This window comes from Narcine bancroftii, chromosome 5 (assembly GCF_036971445.1).
Source record: "Narcine bancroftii isolate sNarBan1 chromosome 5, sNarBan1.hap1, whole genome shotgun sequence".
Taxonomy (NCBI): Eukaryota; Metazoa; Chordata; class Chondrichthyes; order Torpediniformes; family Narcinidae; genus Narcine; species Narcine bancroftii.
Window position 1 is genome coordinate 191333567 of NC_091473.1, and position 17547 is coordinate 191351113.

Genomic DNA, 17547 nt, shown 5'->3' on the forward strand with positions numbered 1-17547 from the left:
GATTTTCTTCCCCCCCCCCCCATCTTCTAAATTCCATAGAATACAAGCCTAGTCTATCCAACCTTTCTTCATATGCAATAATAATACCCTTCCTGTCCTTGCCTTGCAGATGTTAAAATACATGCAGTGGAAAAATTGTTTTATTTTAACCAATCTCAAACAAAACTACCTGTTTTCCCCTATTTCCACCACCATTGCAAGTGAGCGCACCAAATTTTGGTTTAACTGCATCTGGCACCACATTGACCGTTTGTTGTATCTCCACAATCGCAACAGGCAAAGCATACACAGGAAGGCTGTCAGACCTGGGGAGTGAATGGAGAGACTGGAACCTTGGCAGACATGAAGGAGCTCGGCATCTGGGAACCACTGACTGTCAAATCCCAGACTTTTAAAACCTCCGTAGAGGTGAGTGTTTAGAAGGCAGAGAGTTTGCCTCCGAGGGAGGGAATGATGTTGATTCATCTGGCCTGTAGTAAATTTTTTTATTTTGAAAGCCTGGGTACAGGACCTACAACTTTTAATTTCTGAAGAAACTTGGAATATAATTCTTGTGTGTGTCCCCACCACTCTCCTACAATTTATAGTCCATAGGGCTCACATGTACAAACGATCTTGTTTTTATGCGGATGTATCTCCTCATTGTGATCAATGGAGATGCTTCATTAATTCATGTGTTATGGACAGTCAGTCTTGAGAAATTTTGGAACAAAGTATTTCAAACTTTCTCTGCACTTTTTAAAGTTAATTTTAAACCAAACCCCTTAACTGCTTTATTCATTGTTGTTGGAGAGAATGACATATCTTTAACATCGTCTGGGCTGCATGTATTAATTTATTTTGCGGCGAGGCAGGCGGCATTGCTCAGATGGAGGGATGTTACCCCGCCTAATCGTGCTCAGTGGCTACATGATGTCATGTCGTGTCTAAACTTGGAGAAGATTCAATGCTCAATTTCCCATTTGAATGTAAATTTTCAAACACTGTGGGGACCTTTTTTGAACTACTTTTATAATCATTGATGAAGTAGAAATGTTGATTTGAGGTATTAAAAAAAAAAAAAAAATTTTGGCCAAACAGCTTCTTTCATGGTCGTGGGTTTAGATTTTCTTTTTTAATAATAAAATACTAATTTAATGGACTGTAATTTGATTAAAATGTGGGGAATCTTGGATGAAGGTGATGATTGAAGTGTAATGTATCTTTTTGATTTAACATGTATCCTTGTGCACTTTTTATGTGAAATTTCAATATTTTTATTAACATTACGAAAGAAATGCAACAAAAATCTCCCTCATATTTGCTCCAATTATGAGAAGTTCCACCCAGCAGTCTCTTGGCTTCCTACCTGAACTGTGGTATCCTTCCACCATAGTTCACTGGTATCTTGACTAATATCTATTTTTTTAAATTTTTTATTTTTCACACTGTAAACCACATTGATCAAGATACATACATTTTCCTTTTCAAATATATAATGTCGTTTTCTCCCCCTTCCCTCCCTACCTCCCCTCCCATTCATTTAAAGTTCAGAATCTAAGATACATTAAACCCGTCAAACAATGTTGTCACTCAATAAAAACACAAGAATTTCCACTGAGTCAATTCTTTTCATTCCCTTCTTCTGTCATTTTAGGTGGTAGATGTCCCCGGTCGGTTTTCTCTATTGTGTTTCATGTATGGCTCCCATATTTGATCAAATATTGTAATATTATTTCTTAAATTCTATGTTATTTTTTCTAATGGAATACATTTATTCATTTCTATATACCATTGTTGTATTCTCAAGTTATCTTCTAATTTCCAGGCTGACATAATACATTTTTTTGCTACAGCTAGGGCTATCATAACAAATCTTTTTTGTGATCCATCCAAATCAAGTCCAAATTATTTGTTTTTTATGTTACTTAGGAGGAAGATCTCTGGGTTTTTTAGTATATTGCTTTTTGTGATTTTACTTAATATCTGGTTTAGATCTTCCCAAAATTTTTTCACTTTCTCACATGTCCAGATTGGATGAATTGTTGTTCCCATTTCCTTTTTACAGTGAAAACATCCGTCAGATACTGTTGGGTCCCATTTATTTAACTTTTGAGGTGTAATATATAGCCTGTGTATCCAGTTATATTGTATCATACGTAACCTCGTATTTATTGTATTTCTCATAGTTCCTGAGCATAACTTCTCCCATGTTTCATTCTTTATCTTTTTTTTTTTTTTAATTTTTTATTTTTCACACCATAAATCACAATAGCCATGATATACACTTTTTCTTTTCCACACATTTACAGTGACTTTTTCTCCCTCCCCCCTCCCTCCTCCCAAGCCACCCCCCCCCCTCTCATCCATTTTAGGTATACAATCTAGGTTGCATTAATTCAGTTAGACAATGTTGTCATTCAACAAAAATACACCAGAAATTCTACTGAGTCCATTCTTTTCTTTTCTTCTCCTTCCATCAATTTAGGTAATGTTTGTTCCCGGTAGGTTTTCGCTATTGTATTTAATGTAAGGCTCCCATACTTGTTCGAATATTTCAATATTATTTCTTAAACTATATGTTATTTTTTCTAATGGAATACATTTATTCATTTCTATATACCATTGTTGTATTTTCAAATTATCTTCCAATTTCCAGGTTGACATAATACATTTTTTTGCTACGGCTAGGGCTATCTTGACAAATCTTTTTTGTGCATCTTCCAAGTCAATTCCAAATTCTTTATTTTTTATGTTACTTAGGAGAAAGATCTCTGGATTCTTTGGTATATTGTTTTCTGTTATTTTATTTAATATCTGATTGAGATCATCCCAAAATTTTTCTACTCTCTCACATGTCCAGATTGCATGAATTGTTGTTCCCCTTTCTTTTTTACATCGAAAACATCTATCAGATACTGTTGGGTCCCATTTATTTAACTTTTGCGGTGTAATGTATAGTCTGTGTAACCAATTATATTGTATCATACGCAGCCTCGTATTTATTGTATTTCTCATCGTTCCAGAGCATAACTTCTCCCATGTTTCCTTTTTTATCTTTATATTTAAATCTTGTTCCCATTTTTGTTTAGTTTTACCATTTGTTTCCTCATTTTCCTTTTCTTGCAGTTTAATATACATATTTTTTATAAATCTTTTGATTAACATTGTATCTGTAATCACATATTCAAGGTTACTTCCCTCTGGTAAACTCAAGTTGCTTCCTAATTTATCTTTCAAGTAGGATCTCAGTTGGTAATATGCCAGCGCTGTATCTCCAGTTATATTGTACTTATCTCTCATTTGTTCAAAGGATAAGAATCTACTTCCTGAAAAACAATTTTCTATTCTTTTAATCCCTTTTTTTTTCCCATTTTCTAAAGGCAAGGTTGTCTATTGTAAAAGGGAGTAGCTTATTTTGCATCAATATTAGTTTTGGTATTTGGTAATTTATTTTATTTCTTTCTACATGAATCTTCTTCCATATATTGAGGAGATGGTGTAATACTGGAGAAGTTCTATGTTGTACCAATTTTTCGTCCCATTTATATAATATGTGTTCAGGTATCTTTTCCCCTATTTTATCTAATTCTAGTCTCGTCCAGTCTGGTTTTTCCCTTGTTTGATAAAAATCTGATAGGTACCTTAATTGTGCGGCTCTATAATAATTTTTGAAGTTTGGCAATTGTAAGCCTCCTTGTTTATACCATTCTGTTAATTTATCTAGTGCTATCCTCGGTTTCCCCCCTCTCCATAAAAATCTCCTTATTATTTTCTTTAACTCTTTGAAGAATTTTTCTGTCAGTTGTATTGGCAATGCCTGAAATAAGTATAGTATCCTTGGAAAAATGTTCATTTTAATACAGTTTATCCTTCCTATCAGTGTTAGTGGTAGCTCTTTCCAATGCTCTAAATCGTCCTGTAATTTTTTCATTAGTGGATTGTAATTGAGTTTATATAATTGGCCTAGATTTTTGTTTATTTGCACACCTAGGTATCTTATTGCCTGCGTTTGCCATCTGAATGGGGATTCCTCCTTAAATTTTGAGAAATCCGCGTTATTCATAGGCATTGCTTCACTTTTATTTACGTTTATCTTGTATCCCGACACTTCTCCATATTCCTTCAATTTCTTATATAGTTCTTTTATTGATAGTTCTGGTTCTGTTAAGTACACTATCACATCATCCGCAAACAGACTGATTTTATATTCCCTGTCTTTTATTTTTATTCCTTTTATATTATTATCTCTTCTTATCGATTCTGCTAGTGGTTCTATAGCTAACGCAAACAATAATGGTGATAGTGGGCATCCCTGCCGCGTTGACCTGCTTAAGTTAAATTGCTTTGATACATGTCCATTTACTGTCACTTTCGCTAACGGTCCCTTATATAATGCTTTAATCCAATTAATATACTTCTCTGGTAAACTGAATTTTTGCAATACTTTGAACAAGTAATTCCATTCTACTCTGTCGAAGGCCTTCTCTGCGTCTAAAGCAACTGCTACTGCCGGTGCTTTATTTCCTTCTACTGCATGAATTAAGTTAATAAATTTACAAATATTGTCTGTTGTGCGTCTTTTTTTGATAAATCCAGTTTGGTCTAAATTTACCATTTTCGGTACCTGTTCTGCTAATCTGTTTGCTAATAGTTTAGCTATTATCTTATAATCTGTGTTTAGCAGAGATATTGGTCTATATGACGCTGGTGAGAGTGGATCTTTCCCTTGTTTTAGTATCACTGTAATTATTGCTGTTTTACATGAATCTGGTAAGTTTTGTGTCTCATCAATCTGGTTGATTACATCCAGGAGGGGCGGTATTATTAGGTCTTTAAATGTTTTGTAGAATTCTATTGGGAGTCCATCCTCTCCTGGTGTCTTATTATTTGGTAAATTTTTTATTATCTCTTGTATTTCTACTGTTCCAAATGGTTCTGTTAATTTATTTTGTTCCTCTATTTGTAGTTTTGGTAGTTCAATTTTAGTCAAAAATTCATCTATTTTCCCTTCTTTCCCTTCGTTTTCGGTTCGGTATAATTGTTCATAGAATTCTCTGAAGTTTTCCTTAATTTCTTTTGGATTATATGTAATTTGTTTGTCTTTTTTCCTTGTTGCCAATACCATTTTCTTAGTTTGCTCTGTCTTAAGCTGCCATGCTAGGATCTTGTGTGTTTTTTCCCCTAGTTCATAATATTTCTGTTTTGTCTTCATTATATTCTTCTCCACCTTATATGTTTGTAATGTTTCATATTTTATTTTTTTATCCGCCAATTCTCTTCTTTTGGTTGTATCTTCCTTTATTGCTAATTTTTTTTCTATGTTTATTATTTCCCTTTCCAACTGCTCTGTTTCCTGATTATAGTCCTTCTTCATCTTGGTTGCATAACTTATTATTTGCCCTCTAATGAATGCTTTCATTGCGTCCCATAGTATAAACTTGTCTTCCACTGATTCCGTATTTACTTCAAAGTACATTTTTAATTGTTTTTCAATAAATTCTCTAAAATCCTGTCTTTTAAGTAGCATGGGGTTTAATCTCCATCTATACATTCTTGGAGGGATGTCCTCTAGCTCTATTGCCAATAACAGGGGTGAGTGGTCCGATAATAGTCTAGCTTTATATTCCGTTTTCCTAACTCTCCCTTGAATGTGGGCTGATAACAGGAATAGGTCTATCCTTGAGTATGTTTTATGTCTAGTCGAGTAGTATGAGTATTCCTTTTCTTTTGGGTTTTGTTTCCTCCATATGTCCACAAGTTTCATTTCTTGCATTGATTTAATTATAAATTTGGTTACTTTGTTCTTCCTGTTAATTTTTTTCCCCGTTTTATCCATATTTGGATCCAAATTCAGATTGAAATCCCCTCCTATTAGTATGTTCCCTTGCGTATTAGCTACCTTCAAAAAGATATCTTGCATAAACTTTTGATCTTCTTCGTTAGGTGAATATATATTAAGTAGATTCCAAAGCTCTGAATATATCTGACATTTTATCATAACATATCTCCCTGCTGGATCTATTATTTCCTCTTCTATTTTAAATGGCACATTTTTGCTAATTAATATAGCCACTCCTCTTGCTTTTGAATTATACGATGCTGCTGTTACATGTCCTACCCAATCTCTCTTTAATTTCTTGTGCTCCAATTCAGTTAAGTGTGTTTCTTGGACAAATGCTATATCTATTTTTTCCTTTTTCAGTAAATTTAGTAGTTTCTTCCTTTTAATTTGGTTATGTATTCCATTAATATTTAGAGTCATATAGTTCAGCGTAGCCATTTTATATTTTGTTTATCTTCTCTTTCCGTTTTTCCATCATTACCTTTCCTCCTTTTCCATTTCTGTTTTCTTATTTTCAACTCTTTACCAGACAACATTCCTACAACATCCAACATTTTCCTTATTCTCCTATTTCTATCTTCTTTATCCCCAATCTCCCCTTCCCCTCCTGAGTTGCCCTTTATCCCTTGTCGGACAACCACATCTCCCCTCTCCATTTGGATTTGCAAATCCACTCGCAAGCGTCAACTGATTTTGCAGTGACCGCTCTTTTCCCCCACCCAGCCCCCCCCAGAAAAGATTTCGCTTTTTATATGTCACAAAGGTCACTCTTTTAATTCCCTCCTTATTCTCTCTATTCCATTACCTTCCCTTATTAATTCTTGTCTATACTCTCTATGTTTTCTTCTAATTACAGATACTTTCACATATGCCCATTGTCTCTATTCACTCTTATACCTCTTTACCCGCATACATATCAATCGTGGTCATTTTTACCCTCCTTACCCGTCTTCATCCCTCAGTCTATTTTTGTCTTTACCCACATACATATCAATCGTGATAATTTTTGCTCTCATTACCCGTCTTCATCCCTCAGTCTATTTTTGTAATTGTTCTGCAAATTTTCGTGCTTCTTCTGGATCCGAGAATAGTCTGTTTTGTTGTCCTGGAATAAATATTTTCAATACCGCAGGATGCTTCAGTGTAAATTTATATCCTTTCTTCCATAAAATCGCTTTTGCTGCATTGAACTCTTTTCTCTTCTTTAGGAGTTCAAAGCTTATATCTGGATAAATGAAGATTTTTTGCCCTTTATACTCCAGTGGTTTGTTGCCCTCTCTTACTTTTTCCATTGTCTTCTCCAGTACCTTTTCTCTTGTAGTATATCTTAGGAATTTTACTACAATAGATCTTGGTTTTTGTTGTGGTTGTTGTTTAGGGGCCAATGCTCTATGTGCCCTTTCTATTTCCATTTCTTGCTGTAGTTCTGGACATCCTAGGGCCTTAGGGATCCATTCTTTTATAAACTCCCTCATATTCTTGCCTTCTTCATCTTCCTTAAGGCCCACTATCTTTATGTTATTTCTTCTGTTATAATTTTCCATTATATCTATTTTTTGGGCTAGTAATTCTTGTGTCTCTTTAGTTTTTTTATTAGATTCCTCCAATTTCTTTTTTAAGTCTTCTACCTCCATTTCTGCTGCTACTGCCCGTTCTTCCATCTTGTCCATTTTTTTCCCCATTTCTGTTAAGGTCATATCTATTTTATTCACTTTCTCTTCTGTGTTGTTTATTCTTCTTCTTAAATCATTGAATTCCTGTGTTTGCCATTCTTTAAATGACTCCATATATCCTCTAACAAGAGCAAGTATATCCTTTACCTTGCCTTTCCCTTCATCTATTTCACTGTATTCTTCCTCTTCTTCTTCCTCTAGGTTGACCATCTGTTGTTTCTTTGCTGCCCTTTCCTCCTCTTCTTTCTTGTTTCCATTGTCTTCTGTGGTCTCTTCTTGCTGCAGGTGTTCTGCAGCTGTCGTTGCCGGCTGTGGAGATCGACTCCCCAGCTGGTCCCCCCTCCCGTCGGTGTGTTTTTTTTCATGCGCGGTTGCGCACTTTTACTCGGCTCTGTGAGCCATTGTTGTAGTTCTCTTTCTACCGACCTGAGGTAGTGGGGCCCTCTCTCCACAGCGGGCCTCTTCGGACAGGTAAGGCCTTCACCTTTTTCCTCCGTTGTCTTCTCTTCCTCTCTTCTTTCCATTGATTTTGATTTTTCTCCTTTTGTCTCCATCTTCTTTCCACCTTTATACTCACTTTTCTTTAACTTGTATTTCTGTGCCTTTGTATTTTCTCTTGTTTTTCCCGACTTTTCTGGAGAGGGCTGGAGTTCACCGTCCGGCCACTACTCCATCACGTGACTCCCCTCTTTCATTCTTTATCTTTATGTTTAGATCTTGTTCCCATTTTTCTTTAGTTTTACTATTTGTTTCCTCGTTCTCCTTTTCTTGTAGTTTAATATACATGTTTGTTATAAATTTTTTGATTATCATTGTGTCTGTAATCACATATTCAAAATTACTTCCCTCTGGTAACCTCAGACTGCTTCCCAATTTGTCCTTCAAGTAGGATTTCAGTTGGTAGTATGCCAACACTGTATCGTGAGTTATATTATATTTATCCTTCATTTGTTCAAAGGATAATAATTTATTTCCTGAAAAGCAATTTTCTATTCTTTTGATCCCTTTTTTCTCCCATTCTCTAAAGGAAAGGTTATTTATTGTAAAAGGGATTCGCTGATTTTGCGTCAGTATTAGTTTTGGTAGTTGGTAATTTGTTTTATTCCTTTCTACATGAATCTTCTTCCAAATATTGAGCAGATGATGTAATACTGGAGAATTCCTACGTTGTACCACTTTTTCATCCCATTTATATAATATATGTTCGGGTATCTTCTCCCCTATTTTATCTAGTTCTAATCTAGTCCAATCTGGCTTTTCCCTTGTTTGATAAAAATCTGATAGATATCTTAATTGTGCGGCTCTGTAATAATTTTTAAAGTTTGGCAGTTGTAAGCCTCCTTGTTTATACCATTCTGTTAATTTATCTAGTGCTATCCTCTGTTTCCCCCCTTTCCATAAAAATTTCCTTATTATTTTCTTTAACTCCTTGAAGAATTTCTCCATCAAGTGTATTGGCAATGCCTGAAATAGGTATAATATCCTTGGGAAAATGTTCATTTTAATACAGTTTATCCTTCCTATTAGTGTTAATGGTAAATCTTTCCAATGCTCTAAATCGTCCTGTAATTTTTTCATTAGTGGATAATAATTGAGTTTATATAGATGGCTGAGATTTTTATTTATTTGTATACCTAGGTATGTTATTGCTTGCATTTGCCATCTGAATGGTGATTCCTTCTTAACTTTTGAGAAATCCACATTATTCATTGGCATTGCTTCACTTTTATTTGTGTTAATCTTGTATCCCAACACTTCTCCATATTCCTTCAATTTCTTTTCTTTTTTTTAAATTTTTTTATTTTTCACACCATAAATCACATTAGCCATGATATACACTATTTCTTTTTCACACATATACAGTGACTTTTTCTCCCCCCCCACTCCTCCCAAGCCACCCCCCCACCCCCCCCCCCCCTCTCATCCATTTTAGGTATACAATCTAGGTTGCATTAAGCCAGTCAGACAATGTTGTCATTCAACAAAATTACACCAGAAATTCTACTGAGTCCATTCTTTTCTTTCCTTCTCCTTCCATCAACTTAGGTAATGTTTGTCCCCGGTAGGTTTTCGCTATTGTATTTAATGTAAGGCTCCTATACTTGTTCGAATATTTCAATATTATTTCTTAACCTATATGTTATTTTTTCTAATGGAATACATTTATTCATTTAAATTTAGTAGTTTCTTCCTTTTTAATTTGGTTATGTATTCCATTAATATTTAAAGACATATAGATCAGCGTAGCCCTTTTATATTTTGTTTATCTTCTCTTTCCGTTTTTCCATCATTACCTTTCCTCCTTTTCCATTTCTGTTTTCTTATTTTCAACTCTTTACCAGACAACATTCCTACAACATCCAACATTTTCCTTATTCTCCTATTTCTATCTTATTTATCCCCAATCTCCCCTTCACCTCCTGAGTTGTCCTTTATCCCTTGTCGGACAACCACATCTCCCCTCTCCATTTGGATTTGCGAATCCACTCGCAAGCGTCAACTGATTTTGCAGTGACCGCTATTTCCCCCCACCCCGCCTCCCCCAGAAAAGATTTCACTTTTCATATGTCACAAAGGTCACTCTTTTAATTCCCTCCTTATTCTCTCTATTCCATTACCTTCCCTTATTAATTCTTGTCTATACTATCTATATTTTCCTATAAGAACAGATACATTCATGTATGCTCATTGTCTCTATTCACTCTTATACCTCTTTACCCGCATACATATCAATCGTGATCATTTTTACTCTCATTACCCGTCTTCATCCCTCAGTCTATTTTTGTCTTTACCCACATACATATCAATCGTGATCATTTTAACTCTCATTACCCGTCTTCCTCCCTCAGTCTATTTTTGTAATTGTTCTGCAAATTTTCATGCTTCTTCTGGATCCGAGAATAGTCTGTTTTGTTGTCCTGGAATAAATATTTTCAATACTGCTGGATGCTTTAGTATAAATTTATACCCTTTCTTCCATAAAATCGCCTTTGCTGTATTGAACTCTTTTCTCTTCTTTAGGAGTTCAAAACTTATATCTGGATAAATGAAGATTTTTTGCCCTTTATACTCCAGTGGTTTGTTGCCCTCTCTTACTTTTTCCATTGTCTTCTCCAGTACCTTTTCTCTTGTAGTATATCTTAGGAATTTTACTACAATAGATCTTGGTTTTTGTTGTGGTTGTGGTTTAGAGGCCAATACTCTATGTGCCCTTTCTATTTCCATTTCTTGCTGTAGTTCTGGACATCCTAAGGTCTTAGGGATCCACTCTTTTATAAACTCCCTCATATTCTTGCCTTCTTCATCTTCCTTAAGGCCCACTATCTTTATGTTATTTCTTCTGTTATGGTTATCCATTGTATCTATTTTTTGAGCTAGTAGTTCTTGTGTCTCTTTAGTTTTTTTATTAGATTTCTCCAATTTCTTTTTTAAGTCTTCTACCTCCATTTCTGCTGCTACTGCCCGCTCTTCCATCTTGTCCATTTTCTTTCCCATTTCTGTTTAGGTCATCTCCATTTTATTTATTTTCTCTTCTGTGTTGTTTATTCTTTTTCTTAAATCCTTAAATTCCTGTGTTTGCCATTCTTTAAATGACTCCATGTATCCTTTAATAAGAGCAAGTATATCCTTTACCTTGCCTTTCTTTTCTTCTTCTATTTCCCTGTACTCTTCCTCTTCCTCTTCTTCTTCCTCTGGGTTGACCATCTGTTGTTTCTTTGGTGCCCTTTCCTCCTCTTCTTTCTTGTTTCTATTGTCTTCTGTGGTCTCTTCTTGCTGCAGGTGTTCTGCAGCTGTCGTTGCCGGCTGTGGAGGTCGACTCCCCAGCTGGTCCCCCCTCCCGTCGGTGTGTTTTTTTTTCATGCGCGTTTGCGCACTTTTACTCGGCTCTGTGAGCCATTGATGTAGTTCTTTTTCCACCGACCTGGGGTAGTGGGCTCCTCTCTCCACAGCGGGCCTCTTCGGACAGGTAAGGCCTTCACCTTTTTCCTCCTTTGTCTTCTCTTCCTCACTTCTTACCGTTGCTTTCGATTTTTCTTTTTTTGTCGCCATCTTCTTTCCACCTTTATACTCACTTTTCTGTAACTTTTATTTCTGTGCCTTTGTGTTTTCCTTTGTTTTTCCCGACTTTTCTGGAGAGGGCTGGAGTTCACCGTCCGGCCACTACTCCATCACGTGACTCCCTCTTCCTTCAATTTCTTATGTAATTCTTTTATTGATATTTCTGTTTCTGTTAAGTATACTATAATGTCATCTGCAAATAAACTGATTTTATATTCCTTGTCTTTTATTTTTATCCCTTTTATTTTATTTTCTGTTCTTATCAGTTCTGCTAGTGGTTCTATGGCTAATGCGAACAATAAGGGTGATAGTGGGCATCCCTGCCTTGTTGATCTGCTTAAGTTAAATTGTTTTGATATATATCCATTTACTGTCACTTTCGCCAATGGCCCCTTATATAATGCTTTAATCCAATTAATATATTTCTCTGGTAAACTGAATTTTTGTAGTACTTTGAATAAATAATTCCATTCTACTCTGTCAAAGGCCTTCTCTGCGTCTAAAGCAACCGCTACTGTTGGAGCTTTATTTCCTTCTACTGCATGAATTAAGTTCATAAATTTACAAATATTGTCTGTTGTTCGTATTTTTTTAATAAATCCAGTTTGGTCTAGATTTACCATTTTCGTTACATACTCTGCTAATCTGTTTGCTAATAGTTTAGCTATTATCTTATAATCTGTGTTAAGTAAAAGATATTGGTCTATATGACGCTGGTGCGAGTGGCTCTTTCCCTGTCTTTGGTATTACTGTAATTATTGCTGTTTTGTGTTTTATCAATTTGGTTGATTACTTCCAAGAGGGGAGGAATTAATAAATCTTTAAATGTTTTATAGAATTCTATTGGGAATCCATCCTCTCCTGGTGTTTTATTATTTGGTAGTTTTTTTAATTATCTCTTGTGTTTCTACTATTTCAAATGGTTCTGTTAATTTATTTTGTTCCTCTGTTTGTAATTTTGGTAGTTCAATTTTAGTTAAAAATTCATCTATTTTGTCTTCTTTCCCTTCGTTTTCAGTTTGGTATAATTGTTCGTAGAATTCTCTGAATTTTTCATTAATCTCCGTTGGATTATATGTGATTTGTTTGTCTTTTTTCCTTGATGCCAATACCATTTTCTTAGCTTGTTCTGTCTTAAGCTGCCATGCTAGAATTTTATGCGTTTTTTCTCCTAGTTCATAATATTTCTGTTTTGTCTTCATTATGTTCTTCTCCACCTTATATGTTTGTAGTGTTTCATATTTTATATTTTTATCTGCCAATTCTCTTTTAGTTGTGTCTTCCTTCATTGCTAATTCTTTTTCTATATTTGCTATTTCCCTTTCCAACTGCTCTGTTTCCTGATTGTAGTCCTTCTTCATCTTGGTTACATAACTTATTATTTGCCCTCTGATGAACGCTTTCATTGCGTCCCATAGTATAAACTTATCTTTCACTGATTCCGTATTTATTTCAAAGTACATTTTAATTTGTCTTTCAATGAATTCTCTAAAATCCTGCCTTTTAAGTAGCATGGAGTTTAATCTCCATCTATACATTCTTGGAGGGATGTCCTCTAACTCTATTGTCAATATCAGGGGTGAGTGGTCCGATAATATTCTAGCTTTATATTCTGTTTTTCTAACTCTGTCTTGCATGCGAGCTGATAACATGAATAGGTCTATTCTTGAGTATGTTTTATGTCTACCCGAATAATATGAATGTTCCTTTTCCTTTGGGTGTGGTTTCCTCCATATATCCAAAAGTTGCATTTCTTGCATCGATTTAATTATAAATTTGGTTACTTTGTTCTTTCTGGTAATTTTTTTCCCAGTTTTATCCATGTTTGAATCCAAATTAAGGTTGAAATCCCCTCCTATTAGTATGTTCCCTTGCGTGTCTGCTATCTTAAAAAAAAAATATCTTGCATAAATTTTTGATCTTCTTCGTTAGGTGAATATACATTGAGTAAATTTCAAAACTCCGAATTTATCTGACAATTTATCATTACATATCTCCCTGCTGGATCTATTATTTCCTCTTCTATTTTAATTGGCACATTTTTACTAATTAATATAGCTACTCCTCTGGCTTTTGAATTATATGACGCTGCTGTTACATGTCCTATCCAATCTCTCTTTAATTTCTTGTGCTCCATTTCAGTTAAGTTTGTTTCTTGCACGAATGCTATATCAATTTTTTCTTTTTTCAGTAAATTTAGCAGTTTCTTCCTTTTGATTTGGTTATGTATTCCGTTAATATTTAAAGTATTTAAATATTTAAAGTTCAGCGTAGCCATTTCATACTTTGTTTATCTTCCCTTTCCGTTTCTCAATCACCTTTCCTTCTTATCCATTTCTGCTTTCTTGTTTTGAACACTTTATAAGACAACATTTCTAAAACATCAAACATTTCCCTTATTCTCCCATCTAAAATTTCTTTAACCCCACTCTCCCCGCCCCTTCCCCTCCCCTTCCTGAGTTGCCCTTTATCCCTTGTCGGGCAACCACATCTACCCTCTCCATTTGGATTTGCCAATTCACTCGCAAGTGTCAACTGATTTTGCAGTGACTGTAACTCCCCACCCAGCCCCCCCCCCAGAAAAGATTCTAATTTTCATATACAACAAAGGTCACTTTTAATTTCCTCCTTACTTCCTCTGTTCCCTTTCATTCCCTTATTAATTCTTTTCTATACTCTATATATTTTCCTCTGAATACGGATACACTCATGTACACACATATGTACATACACATCTGTGTGTGTATATATATATATATACACATATATATATATGTATGTGTGTGTGTATATATATATATATACATATATATATGTGTGTGTATATATATACATATACATATATATATGTGTGTGTATATATATGTGTGTATATATATATGTATATATATGTGTATATATATATATCTCTCTCTCTATATGTATATATATATATATATCTCTCTCTCTCTCTATATATATATACACACACACACACACACACACACACACATATATACACACATACATATAGTTCGTGGTCATTTTTACTCTCGTTACATGTCTTCATCTCTCTGTCTGTCTTGTAGTTGTTCTGCAAATTTTCGTGCTTCCTCCGGATCCGAGAATAGTCTGTTTTGCTGCCCTGGAATAACTATTTTAAGTACCGCTGGGTACTTTAACATAAATTTATATCCTTTTTTCCATAGGATCGTTTTTGCTGTATTAAACTCCTTTCTCTTCTTCAGGAGTTCAAACCTTATGTCTGGATAGAAAAAAATTTTTTGACCTTTGTATTCCAGTGGCTTTTTGTCTTCTCTTATTTTCTTCATTGCTTTCTCCAATATATTTTCTTTTGTTGTATATCTTAGAAATTTTACTAAAATGGATCTTGGTTTTTGTTGTGGCTGTGGTTTAGGGGCTAATGTTCTATGTGCCCTTTCTATTTCCATTTCTTCCTGTAATTCTGGTCTTCCTAGGACCCAGGTGATCCAATCTTTTATAAATTCTCTCATATTCTTGCCTTCTTCATCTTCCTTAAGGCCCAATATCTTTATATTATTTCTTCTATTATAATTTTCCATTATATCTATCTTCTGAGCTCACAGCTCTTGTGTCTCTTTAACTTTTTTATTAGATTCTTTTAATTTCTTTTTTAAGTCCTCTACTTCCATTTCTACGGCTGTTTCTCGTTCTTCCACCTTGTTCACTATTTTTCCTATATCTGACATGACCATCTCTAATCTATTCATTTTTTCTTCTGTACTTTTAATTCTTCTTTTTATTTCATTAAATTCTTGTGATTGCCATTCTTTTACTGATTCCATATATTCTTTAAAAAAAATCTATCCATTGTCTTGCCTTTCCCTTCTTCCCTTCTCTTTGTTCTTCTTTCTCTGGGTTGGTCATCTGTTGTTTCCTTGATTTCTTTTTACTCTCTTTCTTGTTCTCGTTGTTTTCTATGTTCTCTTTTTGCTGCTGGGCTGTGGCTGTCATTCTCAGCTGTGGAGATTGACTCCTCAGCTGGTCCCCCCTCCCGTCAGTTTTTTTTTTGTCTTGCACGGATGCGCACTTTTGCTTGGCTCCGCGAGACATTTTTGTAGTCCCAAGCTCGGGAGTTCTACTGACCTGAGGGAGCGGGCTTCTCTCTCCACAGCGGGCCTCCTCGGACAGGTAAGGCCTTCACCTTCTTCCGATGTCTTTTCTTCTTCTCTTCTTTCCGTTGCTTTCGACTTTTCTTTCTTCGCTGCCATTTTCTTCCCACCTTTACTTTCACTTTATTTTAATTTTTGTGTTTGTGCCTTTGTGTTTTCTGTGTTTTTTTTTAAACTTTTCCGGAGAGGGCTGGAGTTCCCCGACCGGCCACTACTCCATCACATGACTCCCTGACTAATATCTATTTCCTGCATTTCCATTCTTGGTTCTTTTCCAAGGCAGAACACTGATAGACTTCTTTATCCCTGCCGTCCACCTCCCTCACCTCCTTGCCTGCGACAAATCGTTTCCCCATCTCCAGCGCAACCTCAAGACCAGACCCTGCCCCCTCTGTGTCTCAAACCAGCTCCTTCATGACCATTCTGGTCCACTCCTGTCCCCACCAACCAAATGTAACACCTGCTGTTTTACTATTACCTGTCCTGCCATCCAGGGACCCAAACAGTCCTTTCAGATGATTCCTGTCCAGACAAACTCAGTGTTCACAAGGTAGTCTTCACGAGGGGAACCCAAATGGATATCAGTGACTACTTTGCAGGGATGACCCGAGTTTCCTACTGCCTATCACTAGATCTCCGCCTCAATCCCACCATGGCCTGTCAGTCTCGGGTCTCCTGTCTATTTTGTAACGAGACCCAATGCACCCTTCTGGAATGACAGCTCATTATTTTTGATGGGGTGGCACGGTTAGCGTAGGGGTTAATACAAAGTGATCACAGTGTCAGCGACCCGGGTTCGAATCCAGTACTGTGTCTGCGTGAACTTTCCACCGGGTGCTCCTGTTTTTTAAAGAAAATTTTTAAATTGCAGCATGGTATCAGGCCCTTCTGGCCCACCCGCCTGTGCTGCCCAATACATCCAATTAGCCCTGCACGTTTTGAAGGGTGGGAGGAAACCCACACAGACCTGGGAAGAACGTACTAACTCCTTGTCAGATTTAAACCTGCGTTGCTTGGACTAACTGCCATGCTGACCATGCCGACCTCTCGCCCTTCAAAAAGTCCCGCCATCCTTCAAAGCACACTGGGTGTAAACTGGGGGCAGCACAGACTTGTGGGCCGCAAGGGCCTGTTACCGCACTGGATGTCTAACTGGAAAAAAAAGAGTGAAAAAAAATTGCTCTTCCAAACGATATCAAATTCTGTAACTTCAGGTCGTGCAACATGCTGTGGGGCTTTAACCATCGTGCATGCCGTGATGTCGTTTCATGCCTTCAAAGAAACTGCTGGTCCATGTTGCTGTGGGCTCACCTGCTTTTTGTTTATCTACAGACTGCTATCCTGCTGCTACGTATCGACGATATTGTGTCCGGACACAAGAGCAAGAAGGACAACCAAGGTGGTGAAGGAGATGCTGCATAGAATTGACCCAGGGGCCCAGCGTGGACCAGGATGTGCAGCCACACCCTCGACTCTTAACCACTTGGGACAGAACCCTCTCCCTGGTATTTATTTAAGTGTGGGGTGGGCAGGTCAGTTGAGACGTTACAGCCACCTGCCAGGGTCTTTGGCTCAGTGGCACTAGCTGTAGCTTCCTCGGTTATGTTTAGTGCGTTGGTATTGAATAAAAGTTACACCAAGTCGCATTTGTTTCTTTCTTGTGTCCAGGTGAATACGTGTCACAGTGAGGGGCCAACATTCAGACACAGCAAGCCCATGTCATCTCAGCGGGGAAGCCCAGTTGTTCTTCGTGCACTGGTTAGGAGTGGCGAGGAGATCACAATATGTAGGAGCAGAAATGGGCCTATCGAGTCTGTCCATCACTGATCATGAGCTGATTCATCCTTCCACTCTGCTC

The 17547-nt window shown here is 36.4% G+C and overlaps 1 protein-coding gene across 1 annotated transcript in view; it reads left to right on the forward strand.

The window, feature by feature from the left end:
* The window catches only part of cct3 (chaperonin containing TCP1, subunit 3 (gamma)), a 37505-nt gene extending 20173 nt beyond the window's left edge, over positions 1-17332 (forward strand). Inside the window, exons 13-14 of the mRNA XM_069940404.1 lie at positions 277-408; positions 17022-17332. Of these exons, the coding sequence (XP_069796505.1) occupies positions 277-408; positions 17022-17111 (222 nt within the window). The 3' untranslated portion in view covers positions 17112-17332. The remainder of the gene's footprint in view (positions 1-276; positions 409-17021) is intronic.
* The last annotated feature ends 215 nt before the right edge of the window (positions 17333-17547 follow it).